At 42.6% G+C, this 19,413-nt stretch overlaps 1 protein-coding gene across 3 annotated transcripts in view; it reads right to left on the bottom strand.

The window, feature by feature from the left end:
• Positions 1-19,413, bottom strand: part of rbm18 (RNA binding motif protein 18) — a 53,906-nt gene that overhangs the window by 14,224 nt on the left and 20,269 nt on the right. For all 3 annotated transcript variants that reach the window (XM_063073324.1, XM_063073326.1, XM_063073325.1), the window contains exon 3: positions 10,017-10,143. In XM_063073324.1, coding sequence (XP_062929394.1) covers positions 10,017-10,143 — 127 coding nt within the window. The remainder of the gene's footprint in view (positions 1-10,016; positions 10,144-19,413) is intronic.

The following is a 19,413-nucleotide window of genomic DNA, read 5'->3' as shown; positions in this document are numbered from 1 at the left end:
ATTTTTAATAATTTCTCTTTCGGCTCCTCCCACTTTCTTCAAACAAAAGGTGTAGCCATGGGCAGTCTGCATGGGTCACAGCAATGCCTGCCTTTTTGTCGGCTACGTGGAACAGCCTATGTTCCAAGCCTACATTGGTGTCCGCCACACACTTTTCCTATGCTACACTGACGACTGCATTGGTGCTGCTTCCTGCACCCATGCAGACTCGTTGACCTAATCAACTTTGCCTTCAACTTCCACCCTGCCCTCAAATTCACCTGGTCCATTCCCGACACCTCCCTTCCCCTTCTCAATCTCTCTGCCTCTATCTCTGAAGACAGCTTATCTATTGACGACTATTATAAACCCACATTCTCTCACAGCTACCTGGACAATACCTCTTCCCACCCTGTTACTTGTAAAAACGCCACCCCCTGCCCTCAATTCCTCCGTCTCTGCTGCATCTGCTCTCAGGAGGAGGCTTTTCATTCAAGAAAGGAGATGTCCTCCTTTTTCAATGAAGTGGGCTTTCCTTCCTTCACCATCAACGCTGCCCTCAACCGCATTTCTTCCATTTCATGCACGTCTGCTCTTATCCCATCCTCCCACCACTCTACCAAGGATAGGGTTCCTCTTGTCCTCACTTACCACCAAATAATTCTCTGGAATTTCCACCATATCCAACGAACCCTACCACCAAGCACATCTCCATCCCTCTGACTCCACAGGGATCTCTCCCTATGCAACTCCCTTGTCCATTCGTCCTTCGTCACTGATCTCAGTCCTGGCTAATCCTTGCAAGCGGAACAAGTGCTACATCTGCCCCTATACCTTCTCCCACACTGCCATTCAGGGCCCCAAACAGTCCTACCAGGTGAGGCGACACTTCACCTGTGAGTTGGCTGGGGTCATATACTGTGTCCAGTGCTCCTGGTGTGGCCTCCTCTATATTGGAGAGGCCGACACAGATTGGAAGATCACTTCGCCGAGCATCTACGCTTCGTCCGCCAGAAAAAGTGGGATCTCCCAGTGGCCACCCATTTTAATCCCACTTCCTAATCCCATTCCATTATGTCACTCCATGGCCTCCTCTACTGTTGCGATAAGGCCACACTCAGGCTGGAGGAACAAGACCTTATATTCCATCTGGGTAGCCTCCAACCTGAAGGCATGAACATCAATTTCTTGAACTTCTGGTAATGCCCCACCCCCCCACCTTCACCACTCCCCAACACCTTTTCCCTCTCTCACCTTATCGCCTCCCTGTGGTGCTCCCACCCTTTTCTTTCTTCCATGGTCTTCTGTCTTCTATTCAATTACCCCTTCACCTCTTTACTTCACCCCCCCCATGGTTTCACCTATCACCTCGGGTGTTTCTCCCTCCCCCCCCCCCCAACTTTTAAACCTACTACTCATCATTTTTTCTCCAGTCCAGCCGAAGGGTCTCGGCCTGAAACAGTGACTGTACTTTTTTCCATAGATGCTGTCTGGCCCGCTGAGTTCCTCCAGTACTTTGTGTGTGAAGCCTGCAGAAGATTCAGCAAGTCACTGCCCAATTTCTCTCCTCTGCTGTACCTACAAACGTCTTGAGCATATTATGTTATCCACAATATTACCACTGGCAGATCCTTACATACTGACAAGCTGGCTTCAGACAACATCACAGTACCAGTGAACAAGTTCTCGCACTCACATCGTACATTGAATCAGGCTTTGAACTCAAAAAAAAAATTGGAGCAATTTTTATCGATTTATCCACTGTACACAACATCGTTTAGAACCAAGACTTAATGTTAAAATTAACCCGAATCATCCTATGTCTCCTCCACAGAATCACAGGCAGCTGTTCTTTCTTCACATACCTGGGAAGTGAGACCAGTCTCATTCTGAAATTCTGCAATAGTGTCCCCCAAGGGTCAGCTCTGGCTCAGCGACCCCCCCCCCTCCACCACCACCACCAAAACCAAATCTAAATTTGGATACGCTGACCACTGGGCCATAGCCTTCCAATCGAACAATGTCAAATTCATTGAAAAAAAAGTCTTGTCCAACTACTTCTCAAAGTGGATGTCAACAAAATCGTAACTTCTATATTTCATCTGGACAATCAACTAACCAAATTTAAACCTAAACGACAAACAGCTACCCAACAATCTACACCCAAAGTACTTAGGAGTCACACTAGATTGAACACTCTCATACAAAACCCACCTTCAAAATGTTGCAAAAAATCTAAAATCCAGAACGACCATGATCAGGAAGCAAATAGGGCGCTAACCAGTCTTACGAACATCTAGCCGAGCACTATGTTTCTCAGTCGCCGAATATTGCGCACCCATCTGGGAGAGAAATGCTCACACAAACATCATGATTACACAGCTCCATACTTCTATGAAAATAATCTCAGGAGCCCTAAAATCCTCATCTATTCAATGGCTCCCAACAATGAGCGGAGCAGCACTCCCGGAGATTTGTAGAAAAGCAGCTTCAGCAAAATTCTATAAGCATATCTAAAATATGACCAACAATATTCAGTTCATAAAATCATTGGTAATACTCCTCCAACTTCCTGACTCAAATCACAAAAGCCTTTCTGCAACTGGAAAAGCCTCAACTCCTGTGACAGACACAATGAATGGCACCAGTACCGGCATGCCAACATGGCCCCCTAAGCGATGACCTGAGCGACGACACTAACTCGCCCCTCCTGGACTTTACTACAGCTACCAGAAAAAACTGGACAGCTGCAAAAAGATTCAGAAGTGGACATGCCAAGCGCAAACACTACACTGATGGGGCACCCAACAAATCCCAGCTTGTCCCTGTGGTGCCCCAGCCCAGTATGTACTCCAACTGGTCTAAACATGCCCTCTCACCAAGATCCCAGACAGATTTGCTACGGTCCATCAATGTGGCCACGAGTTGGAGGAGTGGCTTGACAAAAAACAATTGGAAGTGTGAAGAGAAAAACATCTGCCATACGAAACAACAAACCATATACTACACTAAGATTCATTTTCTTGCAGGCATTTACAATAGAAAATACGAAAAACTAAACATAAAGACCGACAAACAACCAATCTGTGAAGACATGTTATGCAAACAAAAAATAAATAATATTCAGAACATGAAGTGTAGAGTCCTTGGAAGTGAGTCTGTTGGTAATGGATTCAGTTCAGAATTGAGGTGAGTGAAGCTATCCATGCCAGTTCAGGAGCCTGATAGTTCTAGGGCAATAACTGTTCCTGAACCTGGTAGTGTGGGACTTAAGCTAAGCTGCACCTCCTGCCCAAGGACAGCAGGGAGGAGATGCTTCTCAAACAAAGGAGCTATAAGGCACTCCTTCCCTCCACTAGGTTCCTAAGGTTGTCATAGCTGGGGGTGGTAGTGGGGATAAGCTCCCACTACCTATGTAATGCTCCAAATGGCGTGTGTCTCTCCACCAGCCTCTGACAACCAAGTCCAACTCTTGGCCTTCACGTACGGCTTATCTACTTGGTCGGACGGAGCTGTTTCTACTGACAAAAGAAGGGGCAAAGACGTACCACTGGCACCTCAAAACCAGTTGCTTCGGGCAGTTGGAACTCATCAGCCTTGTATGGCAGCCCGCCTAGAAGGGAAACTCTGATTTTAAAGCTCCACTGCCTTGCGGCCATACCCACCCATGGAAAGGCTTCAGGAGTAAATCCTGAGGAAGAAATCCAGAGCCGGGGTCCCTAAGGCAGTTTGATGTTGTTTATAACTTCCCTCTGGCATCCTCTGTGATGATGACACTGGTGCCAAGCTGTAAGGCGCTTGCTCTTCCCTTGGACTACGTCAGTGACATGGAGAGGGGGAACCCGTTGTATGAGCAACAGTCGGTTCTCCAAACCTTCCCACCCAGGATTGTGCCTGGAGAGGTCACAGTCCACCAGAGGTGCAAACCAATGACCCCCTGGGATTGACGGCTACCTACCACTCTCCACTAGCCTGCAGGTCACCCTTGAGCAAGGCGTAGCACCTGTTTATCGCCCTGATCAGGGTCACCTGAAGCCACGAAAGCAAGTGGTGGATGGTCGTACGAGCAGCTGGTGCACATCAGAGGTCAACCACTGATGCCAGGCAGACAATCTCTGAAGAGGATTAATAATAGCTGGGGTCACCCATCTTGTAAAGACACTGCCCAGAAGGTGGCAATAACAAACTACTTCTATAGAAAAATCTGCCAAGAGTAATCATGGCCATTAAAAAGACCACAATCACCTATGTCATAGGACACAACACAAAATGAACGAACCTCCTGCTTGAAGACAGCATGCCCTAGATGTGTGTTCCTTGATGATGAATACAGCTTTCTTGTGGCAGAGCTTTGTGTAGATGTGCTCAACGATGGGGAGGGCTTTACCTGTGATGCACTGGGCCGTATCCACCACTTTCTGTAGACTTTTCCCATTTCTGGGCATTGGTGTTTCCATACCAGGCTGTGACGCAACCAGTCAGGGTATTGTCTACTGTGCATTTACAAAAATTTGTCAATGTTTTTGATGACGTACTGAATCTACACAAACCTATGAGAAAGTAGAGATGCTATTGTGCCTTCTTTCAAATGGCACTTTTGTCAGTGTTACTGCTGAAAGTAAAGGAATTGTGAAAGGACACTTCCTTCAGCAGTCAGCACAACTGCTAATTCAAACTATGAATTATCTGTGTGTCACCAAATAGCCAACATCTCACCCTGTTGTAAGTAGAAGCTGCAGCCAGAACACTGTGAAACTAAAAAACTAAACCAAAAGGGACAGCTTTCAGGATTTATATCAGGGGTTTCCAGCCCTTCTTTTTAATGGCCTTGGACCCCTACCATTAACTGAGGGGTCTAGGTGGGGAAACCCTGATTTATATGGTCAAAAAATAAATCACAAGGCCAGCAACCAGTAATCCACCAATTTGCCTCTTAAAACAGATACAAATGCTGTGTAGCATTAAGTGGAAGGTCAGATAGGAATATTCCTGTATGAAAGCCAAAAGTTAATCAACAGAAAGGGTACAGCAGGCATAAAAAGCTAACTATCAGGTCAGAAGAGATGCACAATCATCTCAGCAATTATTTAAAACAAGATTGACAAGAAAGGTACCCGAAGGGCATCTAAACCACTGGGGTTTTACTGGCTTATGTTAGTCAACAGAAGGAGGATCTTCTAAGAAATGGCAAAGGTTGATTGTAAACACAAAAGGTACTGTAAATGCTGGAAATCCAGAGTATCACACACAAGATGCTGGAGGAACTCAGCAGGTCAGACAGCATCAATGGAAATGAATAAACAGCCAATGTTTCAGACTGAGACCCTTCATCAGGACTGGGAAGAAAGGGGAAGATGCCAGTCAGGCTTATTACAATTTTCTTAAATAATTAGGAACGTCATATTTTGCTCGTCTTCAATAAAAGAGGTAAAGCTGGAAGTTAATCTTACGGTGATTGCTGGTGAACTATTCATTCATTACTGATTTAGAGCCATTATGAAACAGAAGATTACTGTATAGGCTTCCTTAGTCAATCCAATCATTGCTAAGTGGAGACGATCGGTTTTACTATAAATAGCATTGGATTGTACCTATAGATGACTAAAGTTCTATCAGTTATAAAGAAAATTTAGGTAATTGCAAAAATGGATTTTAAACAAAAAGTATTGCTCCACTCAGGCAGTGTATTGTAGGATGCTCGCACACACACCATTTCTAACAATCGTAATTCAAAAGTACCACAAAATACATCATTTCACTGGTCGGAAAGGATTGTAAGGGTATAGATGATCCCAACTATTACAAAACTGTGGGGTTCTAAAGGAAAAGATTGCAAAGATTTGGAAGCTCATCTAAACCTTTGACAAATTTCTATAGACGTGTGATGGTAAGTATACTGTCTGGTTGCATCACAGTATGGAAAGACCAATGTCCTTGAACAGAAAAGCTTACAAAAATAAATGGATGTGGCCTAGTACATCATGGATAAAGCCTTCCCAACTATTGAGCATATCTACATGGAGTGCTGTCACTGGAAAGCAGCATCCATTATCAAGGACCAACACCATCCAGGCCATGTTCTCTTCTCACTGCTGCCATCAGGAAGAAAGTACAGGAGCCTCAGGACTCACAGCATCAGGTTCAGGAATGGTTATTCCCCCTTAACTATCAGTCATAACTTCACTCTCCCCAACACTGAACTATTCCCACAAGGACTCATCTCATGTTCATGATATTTATTGCTTATTTATTTATTATTATTTTCTTTTTGTATTTGCAGTTTGTTGTATTTTGTACATTGATTGGTTGTCCATCTTGTGTGCGATCTTTTACCAACTCGATTGTGTTTTTTTTTTACTGTGAATGTCCGCAAGAAAATTAATCGTGGGGTTGTATATGGTGACATACGTGTAGTTTGGTAATAAATTTACTTTGAAGGTTGGTGACAGAATCTTTGTTGACTGTATCTATAACTGAGATGTGAAAAGGTAGGTGGACTCATTAATACATTTTATTTCTACAGAGATACATAGTTATGGGGGAGGGGAGGGTGTTATGGAGAATGTTTACATATAAAAGTTAGTTATAAACAGGCAGAAAAAAGCAGATAAGTTAGTCAAATAGTGCAAAGCGTCAAACAAAGAGGGTGGACAAAGCTAGGGATAGGCAGTCTAAGCTCAAAATGATTAGTGGATCTCGAGAGATGCCAAGAAAAAGAACAGCAACAGTTAGTTGTTTGCCTGTGACAGTTTAAGGTCAAGTTACTTCTCCTCACAGAATGCTGTGATCCACTCTGTAACAATCATAAATCTCATGTCTGCGGTCAGGTGATGATTTTAAACACAGCAGGCTTTGTGCCCAATCTTGCCAAGAAACAGGTCCGGAGAGTATGTTAGCACAACACAGCTAACAAGATTCATTTAAACAGTATGGCAACATAAATCAACATTCAAGGGCTGGCTGTCCTTCACAGCCAAGGCTGGTTTTGATTTTGAGGGCTCCTTTTCTTGGCAGGAAAATGCTAAATGCACCTTATTAGCATGTGAGAGGAAGTGAAGTCAATAGAGAAAAAAAACAGCTGAGGGAGGGCACCTCAGGTCATCGATTATTAAGGGCTGTATAGTTGACTGGTAAACAGAATGGCTCGGGAGTCGCGCCTCATGTTCTTGGCAAAGGTCACCTGGACTTTATTTTCCTTTGGTGCTACCATGCTCCAATATTTGAAACTCTGCTCCCGGCCAATAGTTTAGTTTTCTAAGTTATACACAAGTGGGTTGTGAAAATTAGGGTACAGGTCTGTGTAAATATTTTTAAAAGTCCCTAAAGGTACTGAAAATAACAGGACTTACCCTCACTTTCAAACATGCATGCATTCAATTGTGTGTTATACCAGGTTTAACATTTTATACAAGGAATATCAAAATGTTAATTTCACTAGTCACTCTACTTGCAAAACTTGAAAGGAAACAACAGGAAACTAACTGAGTGTATTTTAAAATCCCACAAACATTGCATCTTCTCCAGTAAGAAACATTAACCATTAAAGGAATGTTTGTAAGCATTAAAGGAGTCCCTAATCAAGAAGGGAAAGGTATTTATAGCGGCAAATTTAAAAGATAACATTTTTAGAAATTAAAATGTAGAAGATAGTAATAGAGGTGTTTGTCAATAAGTAGGTATTAATGTCTTTCTAGCCTCCCAAGGCATTTTTGTTAATCTAAAGTAAGGAATTAATTAGTAAGATCACATATATATTATTAACTTCTCTCTTGTTGATGGCACTGAAATGCTATTGTAGCAAAGATTATACATAGACGTTAAGAGCAACACACACAAAATAATGGAGGACCTCAGCATCTATTGAAACGAGAAAAAGAGTTGATGTTTTGGGTCGAGACTCTTCATCAGGATCTGTATACTCATGACTGTATTGCCACCCACAGCTCCAATCTGCTAATTAAATTCACCGATGACACTACATTGACTGGCCTGATCTCAAACAATAACGAGGTGGCCAACAGTGAAGAAGTCATCTCTCTGACACAGTGGTGTCAAGAAAACCTCTCCATCAATGTCGCACAAAGGATCTGGTTGTGGATTACAGGAGGAATGCAGAGGGGCTAACCCCTATTGGCATCAATGGATCTGGGGTTGAGAGGGTAAACAGCTTCAAGTTCCTTGGCATCCACATCACTGAGGACCTCATATGGTTTGTCCGCGCCAGCTGCGTGGTGAAAAAGGCACAACAGCGTCTCTTTCACCTCAGATGATTGAAGAAGTTTGGTATGGGCCACCAAGTCCTAAGAACTTTCTACAGGGGCACAATTGAGAGCATCCTGACTGGCTGCATCACTGCCTGGTATGGGAACTGATTTCCCTCAATCGGAGGACTCTGCAGAGAGTGGTGTGGAATGCCCAGCACATCTGTAGTTGTGAATTCCCATGATTCAGGACACTTACAAGGACAGGTGTGTAAAAAGGGACCATAGGATCATTGGGGACCCAAACCATCCCAACCACAATCAGCTGCTACCATCTGGGAAGCAGTACTACAGCATAAAAGCCAGGACCAACAGGCTCCGGGACAGCTTCTTCCACCAGGCCATCAGACTGATTTGAGTGTACTCTATATTACATTGACTGTTCTATTTATTATAAATTTCTATACATTGCACATTTAGATGGAGATGTAACATAAAGATTTTTACTCCTTATGTATATGAAGGATGTAAGAAATAAAGTCAATTCGATTCAGCATTCAGAGCTATCAATACAGGTCACCCTTTTGGTCCTTCTGAAAGTAACAAACTTTGCTGCTTATCTCCGGTGCTTCACAGCCTTTTCATTACAGTTGAATGTTAGGGCCACAATGTATAATATATGATCTAGATAATTATGCTTTAAGCCTTTAATATTTTCAAGATAAGCTAACAAAGTGGTTGCAGGCAAATTCTTGCAGTACTGGGAGACACTTACAAATTACAATTCAGCATGTGACCAAGGTGACACAGGACGGTAAGTTACACAGAAATAAACGTGAATAATAAATGCTTGAGAATTATTTGCTCCAAAATAAAATTTAAGAACACGCTGAACTGAAGCGCAATTACATCACACTCTAAAAGCAATGAACCAATTGAATATTCACATAGAACAGGATATCTGAAAACGTGGGATGGCGTGAGCGTGTAACGGTTAGTGCAATTGCTTTATAGCACCAGCTGTAAGATCGGGGTTCCATTCTCACCGCTGTCTGTAATGAGTTTGTACATTCTCCCTGTGACCATGTGGGTTTCCTCCCACATTCCAAAGACATATAAATTAGGGTTAGTAAGTTGTGGGTATGCTTGTTGGCACTGGAAGGGTGGTGACATTTGTGGGTTGTCCAGTCAACAAGGCAGTGGTTATATTTAATTCGGCTGCATCACCAGCTGCTATGGATGGGGCCTCTGCACAAGATCAAAATAATCTGCAGTGAGTTGTAAACTTAGTCAGCTCTATCATGGACACTAGCCTCGGTAGTACCCAGGACATCTTCAAGGAGTGTGTCTCAGAAAGGCAGGGTCTCCCATTAAGGGTCCCCATCACCCAGGTCATGCCTTGTTCTCATTGCTACCATCAGGAGGAAGTTACAGAAGTGTGAAGACACACACTCAGCAATTCAGGAACAACTTCTTCCCCTCTGCCATTCGATCCCTTGTTAAACTTAATGGAAGCAATGCTTGGATGTTTTCAGAAAAACTTTAACTATCAGTACAGCCAAGTTTCAAATCCAGGAATGATAGTAATACCAATACGACTTTAATTCCGAGTGCAAAGAACTTGAAAAATGAACTACAAACAGTATTACAAAGTTTCACATTTCCAAACAATATAAACTAAGAAAGCCCCTATTCAAGTAATATGGTATCCGCAACTGTATCCACTACAAAACACTCTGAACAATTACATATATACAGGTAATTATATTAAAATATAAACAAGCATTAGAAAGTTAATCTACAAGAGAAATAACAATTATAGATTCTAATACCTACCTCTTTAGTCTCAAAATTCACGAAGCAGTAACCTCGAGGTTGCCCCTCAAGTGGACCCGATTTATGGAACAGGAAGTCAAACTGCTTCACTTTTCCAAACTTCTGCAGTAGCTTTAGAAGATTATACCTGTAAAGACCGGGGATGTTCATTAATACATCATTGGCTTGAAAAGGAATAACTCCATTACAGAGGAAACCTGCACCTCCACACAGTTTTTAGTGAAGTTTCACAGTATCTCATAGAAATCTTTTGGTTTGACACAATCAGTGTAGGGATGCTGCCTCCCACAGCTGGGGGACCGGAATGTCAAAATTAAGAGCTCAACCGTTCAGGAATGAGAGGCACTAGTTAGACCGCACTTGGAGAATCGTGATCAATTTTGGACCCCATATCAAAGATGTGCTGGCATTGGAGAGAGTCCTGAGGAGGTTCATGAGAATTTTCCTGGGAATCAAAGCATTAATATATGAGTGCTTGATGGCTCTGGGCTTGTCTTCATTGGAGTTTAGAAGAATGAGTGGGGGGGGGGTGGCGGGTGAATCTCATTGAAACCTCTCAAATACTGAAAGGCCTAGATAGAGTGGATATGGGGAGGATGTTTCCCTATTGTGGGGAAGTCTAGGGCCAGAGGCTACAGCCTCAGAATAAAGGGATGTCCATTTAGAACAGAAATAAGCAGGAATTTCTTTAGCCAGAGAGTGGTGAATCTGTGGAATTCATTGTCACAGACTGATGTTGAGGCTCAGTCGTTGGGTATATTTAAAGCAGAGGTTGATAGGTTCTTGATTAGTCAGGTGGTCGAAGGTTACAGGAAGAAGGCAGGAGAATGGGGTTGAAAGGGACAATAAAGGAATGGCCTGATTCTGCTCCTACTACATATTTTGGTCTCATGGGTGGGGGATTTTATTTTGCCTTTTTGGAATTCTCTTCTCAGAGGGCTGTGGAAGATCAGATGCTGATTGTATTCAAAACTGATAAGAGTTTGGACAAATGAGGATTCAGCCCAAGTCTAGAGGGCAAAGTTGAAGGTTGAAGTCCAGAACTTGGTGAGTCTATTGGTAGAAAGCCCAGTAGGTAAAAGTCAGGAGCTGGTGGATCTGGAGGTAGAGGGCAACTCTGTGTCGGTAACTGGGGATTGAAGGCCTGTTGTCTAAGGCTACATCCACACTAGACCGGATAAATCCGTAACTGCAGCCTTTTCTCTTCATTCTGACCCTCCGACCACACTGAAACGGTGCTTTCCTCCTGTGAAAACGGAGCTTTTCTTAAATGCCTTCCAGAGTGTGCAAATTTGAAAACACAGGTTGGGCAGAGTAATGCGGACGGGGTAACCAGTATTTTTAAAAACGCTGTCATGACATGCTGGAACTGATGGTGGCAGTGCGGCATTTCATTGATTTCTTGAACGCAACCCCCCACATAACCTAACAATTTCAGAACAGACAGCAACGGGACTGAAGCCAGAAGAGTTAGAAATGTAGTCACCGAATACTTTGACCCATAGCTTACTGAATAAATAAGTATACTCACTTTGCCCTGTTTTCTGTCCTTGCTTGTATGAAGGTGGTTTACCTATATATGCAAGTACTTCTCTGACAATAGATGTGTAACAGCCTAATGTAACATTGTATGGAAATACAAGATAACACTGATGCAGACATGTTTTATACATTTAACAAGGTGTTTTATTAATGCAACAGAGTTAGTCAGTTTTCAATGTTTGTCGTCAGCTGGGTCATACTGTCCATGAACTCCCTGACGGTTGCCTCCATACGCTCCAGTATTTGTTTTTTTTTAGTTTTAAGTCCTCCTGCGCGAGAGCCAACAGCTGTCCGTCGTTTGGCAAATTCCTTTTAAGTTTTTCTAGTCTGTAACTGGACAAACGCGCAATTTCACAGCGAGATTCGACACCAAACATGTTGCTTGTTTTCTGTAGATGTGTCCTGCACATGCCCAGTAGGAGGAAATTCGTCCGTTTTAATGTGAACGGAGGTATTTTCAAAAACGCTTGGTGAGGACGCCTATTGTTTTTACGCGAAACCGGTGGTTTCAAAATTATCCGGTCTAGTGTGGACGTAGCCTTAGAGTTTGAGAATCTGGGGCCACAGACTGGAGGCACAGAGGTGGTTTGTCCTGTGTTTGGAGGCCTGTGTTGAAAAATGGCTTGTTTTGTCACAAACACAAGAAAACCTGCAGATGCAGGAAGTCCAAGCAAGACACAGAATGCTGGAGGAACTCAGCAGGCCAGGCGACATCTATGGAAAAGACCAAACAGTCAACATTTCAGGTCCTGATGAAGGGTCTAGGCCTGAAATGTCGACGCTACCTGTTTTACTGTTGTCTTGTAATATCCTGTTGTTATTGCTGCTGCTGCTCGTGTCGTGTGGGCATGTTATTTTGGTGCGAAAATGTGTGGTGACACTTACAGGCTGACCCCAGCACATCCCTGGGTGTGTTGGTTGGTTGTTAACACAAACAGCACATTTCACTGTATGCTTTGATGTACATGTGATAAATAAATCTGAGTAAGAATCTTACAAACTACATGAAACTGACACAAAGGTAAGATTTTTCCCTGTCTTTTTGCACTACTTTATTTGTCATGTATATCTTATTGTAATTTAGTTATTATATATTGCACTGTACAGCTGCTGCAAAACAACAAATTTCACAACATATTTCAGTGCTAATAAACCTGATTTTGATTCTGAGATTAGACATAATTTTACTGAATGACAGATCACACATGTTCTAAACCACCTGCTCATGTTGCTCACACGGACTGGTCTGAATTGCAAATTCAAGGAGGTGATTTTCTATTTTTGCCAAAGGCTTTATTAGGGATCTATCCTGAGAACACAGTACAGGTGAACATTCCTTTATTCCAAATTCTGAAATCCAAAAAGCTCCAAAAACAAAGTTTTTTTCGCCAACAGCGGACATCACTCAGGTGTGACGTGGCAGCACTAGCAGAGGCCGCCAGACGTCAGTTGTGGCTCAGCGCTCATACTGGTTACACGTGCATTTGCTGTTCGCTGATATTTTGTGTTTACTGTTGACTTTGTGTTTAATTTCACTGTGAAAATGTCAAAAAGAGCTGCAGATATCCCTATGGGTAACAATGAGAAAAAGAGAAGGAAGCATCTATCATTATCAATAACGCAGAAAATGGAGTTATTGCAGAAGCTTGATCGTGGTGTGTCTGTGCGGCTTCTTACTGAAGCAAATAGTGTTGGAACCACCACTGTATATGACTTAAATAAACAGAAAGACAAGTTACTGAAGTTTTATAGTGAGTAACAGTGACGTTCTACATTTATTCCAATAAGTCATTTACCATGTGTTTGATTGGGTTCGTTTGAAGCTGTATATTTTAATGTTTTATTGAATGTTTTTGTTGGAAATAAAATTTTTTCTTGTCATTCTTCCCTAAACAATACAGTATAACAACTATTTACACTGCATTTACATTGTATTAGGTATTATAAATAATCTAGAGGAGATTTAAATTATATGGGAGGATGTGCATAGGTTTGGTGCGCCGCCAGGACCCAAAGTCCACCGCACTGAGACAGGTTAAATAAGGGATGAGCATACGTGTTTTTTGGTATCAGGGTCGGGGGGTTCTGAAATCCGAAAAATTCTGAATTCCGAAATGCAGCTGGCCCCAAAGATTTCGCATAAGGGATTGCGGACCTGTACTAGGTTCAGGTCACACTAATTTACAGGAATCTTCACTGTCACCAGTGAGGCACCAGCATTATGTTGGATATATAGTATGCCATGATAGTGCAGCAGATAACGTGAGGCTATTACAACTTGGGATGCTAATGTTTGGAGCTCAATTCCGGCGTTCCCCGGGAGGAGCTTGTACATCCTCCCCATGACCAGTCGGTTTCCTCCCACAGTCCAAAGACATGTTGGTCGGTAGGTTAATTAGTCATTATAAATTGTCTTGTGATTAGGCTAGGGTTAAACAGGTGGGTTGTTGGGCAGCATGACCCAGTGGGCTGGAAAGGTCTGTTCCATTCTGCATCTCTAAGTAACATAAATATAAACAAGAATAAATGCTTGATTCAGGCAATTTTGAAATGAACTTTTCTCCAGACATGTCAGCATGGGGAGTGGTTAATGTCAGGAGAGCTAATGTAAGTATTGAAGACCATGCTACGTTTTTAAGGGTTATGAAAGGCAAAGTGCACAAAAAGTGGAGAAGCAGGGAAGTAAATAATTTTTTAGACCTGGAAATAAATTAAATTTCTTCTTAGCAAGTTAGCAGTAAAGTGATTGACATGTACCCTTACAAGCAGGCCTGCTGACCTTTTTAAAACAAAAGGAGAAGCACTTTCACTCATAAACATTCTGCATATTTTTAGTTAAAGTGTGGGATTTAACACATTTCAGTTTAAGACTGTATTCTGTTCACCTTGTTAATGTTGCTTCTGTTATGGGTTATGACATCAAGAAAATTTATTGCACTTGGTCCAAACTAGCTGCATAGACCTACTAAGAATCAATCCACTCTTCAATTTTCAGCCAAGTAGGTGGAATCAAGAAGGGGTCACCTACCCTGCTCAAAGACTGTTTGTCCCACCCCCACCAGGAAGAAACACAGCATCCACACCAGGACCATCAGACTCTAAAACAGTTACTTTCCCCAAAGTCATCAGGCTGATCAACACCTCCCCCCACTAACCCACTCTAACACACCCCCAACCACTACTACGTTATCATTAAGATGAGAAAATCTGCCGATGCTGGAAATCCAAGCAACATACACAAAGTGCTGGGGGAACTCAGCAGGCCAGGCAGCATCTATGGAGAGGAAGCATTTAAATCCACATTGAAATTTAGTAAACTAAGAACCTCTGGTGTGATATCTATGACAGAATGTGACCATGTGTACATGTACTGAATCTGTTTGAACCAGAAAAACAATTGTCAGAGAATTAAACGCAAACAACAGGAATTCTGCAGATGCTGGAAATTCAAGCAACATACATCAAAGTTGCTGGTGAACGCAGCAGGCCAAGCAGCATCTATAGGAAGAGGCGCAGTCGACGTTTCAGGCCGAGACGAAGGGTCCTGACGAAGGGTCTCGGCCTGAAACGTCGACTGCACCTCTTCCTATAGATGCTGCTTGGCCTGCTGCGTTCACCAGCAACTTTGATGTATGTTGTCAGAGAATTAAATTGTGATCCAAAGTATTCTGAGGTTAACATACAACAGATTACTAGTTATTGCAAATCATAAATCATGTCATCCTCTGGTATACTTGATAGGGTTGAATATTACTTTATGGGCTGTCCTAAATGTTTTACCAGATGACCCATCATCAAGGACATATACAGAGAAAGGTGTCGGAAAAGAACCAGTAACATCATGAAGGATCCCATCCACCCTGTTCATGGATTGTTTGTCCCTCTTCCATCAGGGAGGAAGGAAGCTACAGAGCATCCAGTCCAGGACCTTAAAGGCATCCGTTAGTCTTGCGAGACCATGGATCTGCGCCTGGAAAGTCTTCACTCTCCAGGGCGCAGGCCTGGGCAAGGTTGTATGGAAGACTGGCAGTTGCCCATGCTGCAAGTCTCCCCTCTCCACGACACCGATGTTGTCCAAGGGAAGGACCCATACAGCTTTGCACCAGTGTCATCGCAGAGCACTATGTAATTAAGTGCTTTGCTCAAGGACACAACACGCTGCCTCGGCTGGGGCTCGAACTCATGACCTTCAGATCGCTAGTCGAACGTCTTAACCACTTGGCCACGTGTCTACATAGGCCAGGACCACCAGAGTCAAAAACAGTTACTTTCCCCAGGCAGTAAGACTGATCAACACCTCCACCCACTTACCTACCCCTCCACACCCCCAATCACCACTACTGTATCATTTCCTGTCAGTCACCGTATGTACAGACACTCCTGTGCCTAGTGTCACTTTATGGACATACAATCAATCTATTTATATAAACTATCCTATGTATTTATATTTATTATGTTCTTTATCTAATTGAGTTTTATTTGTGCTGCATCGGATCCGGAGTAACAATTATTTCATTCTCTTTTACATATTAAACATTCTTGAATCAAAGATCAACTTTATTCACCACATACAATTATATGTATTGGGGATTTGCTGTGATATGTTGGTCAGGGTGCACTATGCAACAAAAACCATCAGCATTCAACAATTATAAAGAATTATAGAAAAATTAAAGTGAGAAGTTAAAGCATGGATATGGAATAAAAAAATAAAAATACAGGCATGTACTGTATTTACAATGTAAGCTGCATTATAAGTGTGGTTTGAAGTGTTCACAGTGCAGTGACTAAGGCTACGTCCACACTAGACTGAATAATTTTGAAAACGTCGGTTTTGCGTAAAAACAATAGGCGTCCACACCAGGCGTTTTTGAAAATACCTCCATCCTCATTAAAACGGGTATTTGGGCGAATCGCCTCCTACTGGGCATGTGCAGGACACATCTACAGAAAACAAGCGAAGAGGAAACAGTATACTCGGTGCACGTTTGTCCAGTTACAGACTAGAAAAACTTAAAAGGAAATTGCCAAATGATGGACTGTTGCTGGCTCTTGCGCAAGAGGACTTAAAACTGAAAAAACAAATACTGGAGCGCATGGAGGGAACTGACAGGGAGTTCACGGACAGTATGACCTGGCTAATGACGAACATTGAAAAACTGACTAACTCTGTTGCAGAGGGATTTGCAATGATGAGGAATATAATGGCTCCCACCCAGTACTTTTCACCGCCACAATACCAGCCTCACAGCCACATAATAGCTACACATATGGACACACAGACCCCCCGGGTGGCACCAACATCTTCCCCACTCCCACAGAGGGGTCACCCTGGAAGCATTTCCTACAGCCAGTCTCTTCACCGATGAAAGGGACGACAGGTTTTTTAAAACCTTCAGTTACCACATACACACTACAACGCCCAACCGGCATTTTCAGATTTAAACACTCTGGAGAGTGTTTTAGAAAAGCTTCGTTTTCGGGGCAGGAAAATGCAGTTTCAGTGTGGACGGAGGGTCAAAACGAAGAGCAAAAGCTTTGGTTACGGATTTACCCGGTCTAGTGTGGACACAGCCTAAGTTAATAGATAGAGGGGGGTGGAGCTATCAGAATGGTTGATCAGATTAACTGCCTGAGGGAGGCAAGTTTTAAAATGGTACTCATTGCAAAATGAAACATGACAGGTTAAGTTGGTACTTCATGGAGAATCTCAGTGAATCTTCCAAATATCATTTGACCTTGCAAAGTCCAAGGGAACGGGTTCAAAGAAAACAAGATTTTGGTCATTTAAAAATTTGACCAAAAGAGACCAGAGATGTTGGTGAGGCCTAATTAAGAGTATTGCAAGCCGTTCTGGTCACCCACCTACAGGAAATGTGTCAATAAGATTGAAAGAGTGTATGGAAGATATACAAGGATATTGCCAGGACTTGAACACCTGAGTTACATGGAAAGGTTGAATATGTTAGGACTTAATTCTCTGGAGCATAGGATAATGAGGGGAGATTTGATAGGTATATAAAATTATGATGGGTATAGAAAGGGTAAATGCAAGTTTTTTTCCACTGATGTTGGATGAACTTGAGGTCATGGGTTAAGGGTGAAAGGTCAAATATTTAAGGGGAACATGAGGAGGAACTTCTTTACCCAGAGATTGGTGGAACTGTGGAATGAGCTGGCAGCAGAAGTGGTGGATTGGGGTTCAATTTCAAGTAGAAGAGAAATTTGGATAGGTACATGGATGGGAAGGGTTGGAGGACTATGGTCCGGGTGCACGCCGATGGAACTAGGCAGATAAATAGTTTGGCATAGATTAGATGAACCAATGGACCTTTCCATGCTGTAGTGTTCTATGACTCTAACGAAATAATTACCATTTATAAACCAGCCCCGTATCCATATCTTTATGAAAGAATGTTCAAACATTTTTGGTCCTGCTACTCGTTTTCCAGACCAATCTGCAGTTCCAGGACACTGCCACTAACAACAACAATGTATTCAACAGATGCATATGCAGCCTGTCAGTCAATCACACAAACCATTTCCACCCCATTCTCTGCCAAGTCTCAAAAGCACTTATAAAATTCTTTTTGTAAGAAGCTATTGTGGGAAATGTTTATTCAGCCATTACATGCTAACTTTCCACGACTTGTTAACATAAGTCCATTAGACCTAGGAGTAGAATTAGACCATTCAGCCCATCGTGTCTGCTCCACCATTTCACCATGGCTGATTTATTATCCCTCTCAACCCCATTCTCCTGCCTTCTTCCTGTAACCTTTGACACCCCAACTAATAAAGAACCTATCAACCTTCGACTTAAATACACCCAATGACTTGGCCTTCACAGCTGCCTGTGGCAATTAATTCCACAGATTCACCACCTAAAGAAATTCCTTCTCATCTCCGTTCTAAATGGATGCCCCGCTATTATGAGGCTGTGCCCTCTGATCCGAGATTCTCTCACTATAGGAAATATAATCTCCATATCCACTCTAACTAGGTCCTTCAACATTCAAAAGGTTTCAATGTGAACCCCCTCATTCAGCGAGTACAAGCTGAGAACCATCAAATACTCCTCATACATTAAACCTTTTCATTCCCTGGATCGTTGTTGTGTACCTCCTTAATTAAAACATTTCACTGGGATGTTGACCACAGAGCTCACGGGTTAAGGGTGAAAGCTGAATAGCTTAAGGGGAACATGACAGGAAACTTCTTCACTCAGGTCATTAGAGTGTGCAATAAGCTGCCAGCACAAGTGGTGCATACAAGTTCAATTTCAGCGTTTCAGGTACGTTTGGATCTGTACATGGATGGGAGGGATATGGAGGGCTATGGTCTGGGTGCAGTTTGATGGGAGTAAGCAGATTAAATGGCTGGGCATGGACTGCATGGGCTGAAGGGACTGTCTCTCTGTTTTACTTTTCTTTGACTGGCTAAGAGGAAGAAAAAATAAGGAACAAATAAAGAATTTGGGAAAAAAGAAGAATAATGAAACCAACGCTCTCAATGAAAGAATAGAGAAGTCAGTGCAGTGTGAGGAGCATCTGCTATTACCTGACCAAAGTAAGCAGGAAGAATATTTACTGTGGAGTATCCAAGACCAAATGTAGTTGTGGTGTTGTTAGCATTGCAGTTCATGTACTTCAGTGAGACAACCATTGGGGCTGTCCCCTGGAACTCCCTCAACTTCTCCACGTCCATTTCATTCACTGACAGCTATTTGAAAGTACTCCACTACACTACATTGCCGGTATAGAGTCCATTCTCCGATTACAATTCTGAAGTCAGTTTGCTTTTATATTAAAGGATGCTATCAAGATAGAAACAGCTGTTTAGAAATACTTGGTAT

The sequence above is a fragment of the Mobula hypostoma genome, chromosome 21 (assembly GCF_963921235.1).
Source record: "Mobula hypostoma chromosome 21, sMobHyp1.1, whole genome shotgun sequence".
Lineage (NCBI taxonomy): Eukaryota > Metazoa > Chordata > Chondrichthyes > Myliobatiformes > Myliobatidae > Mobula > Mobula hypostoma.
This window is presented reverse-complemented; position numbering and strand designations above follow the sequence as displayed.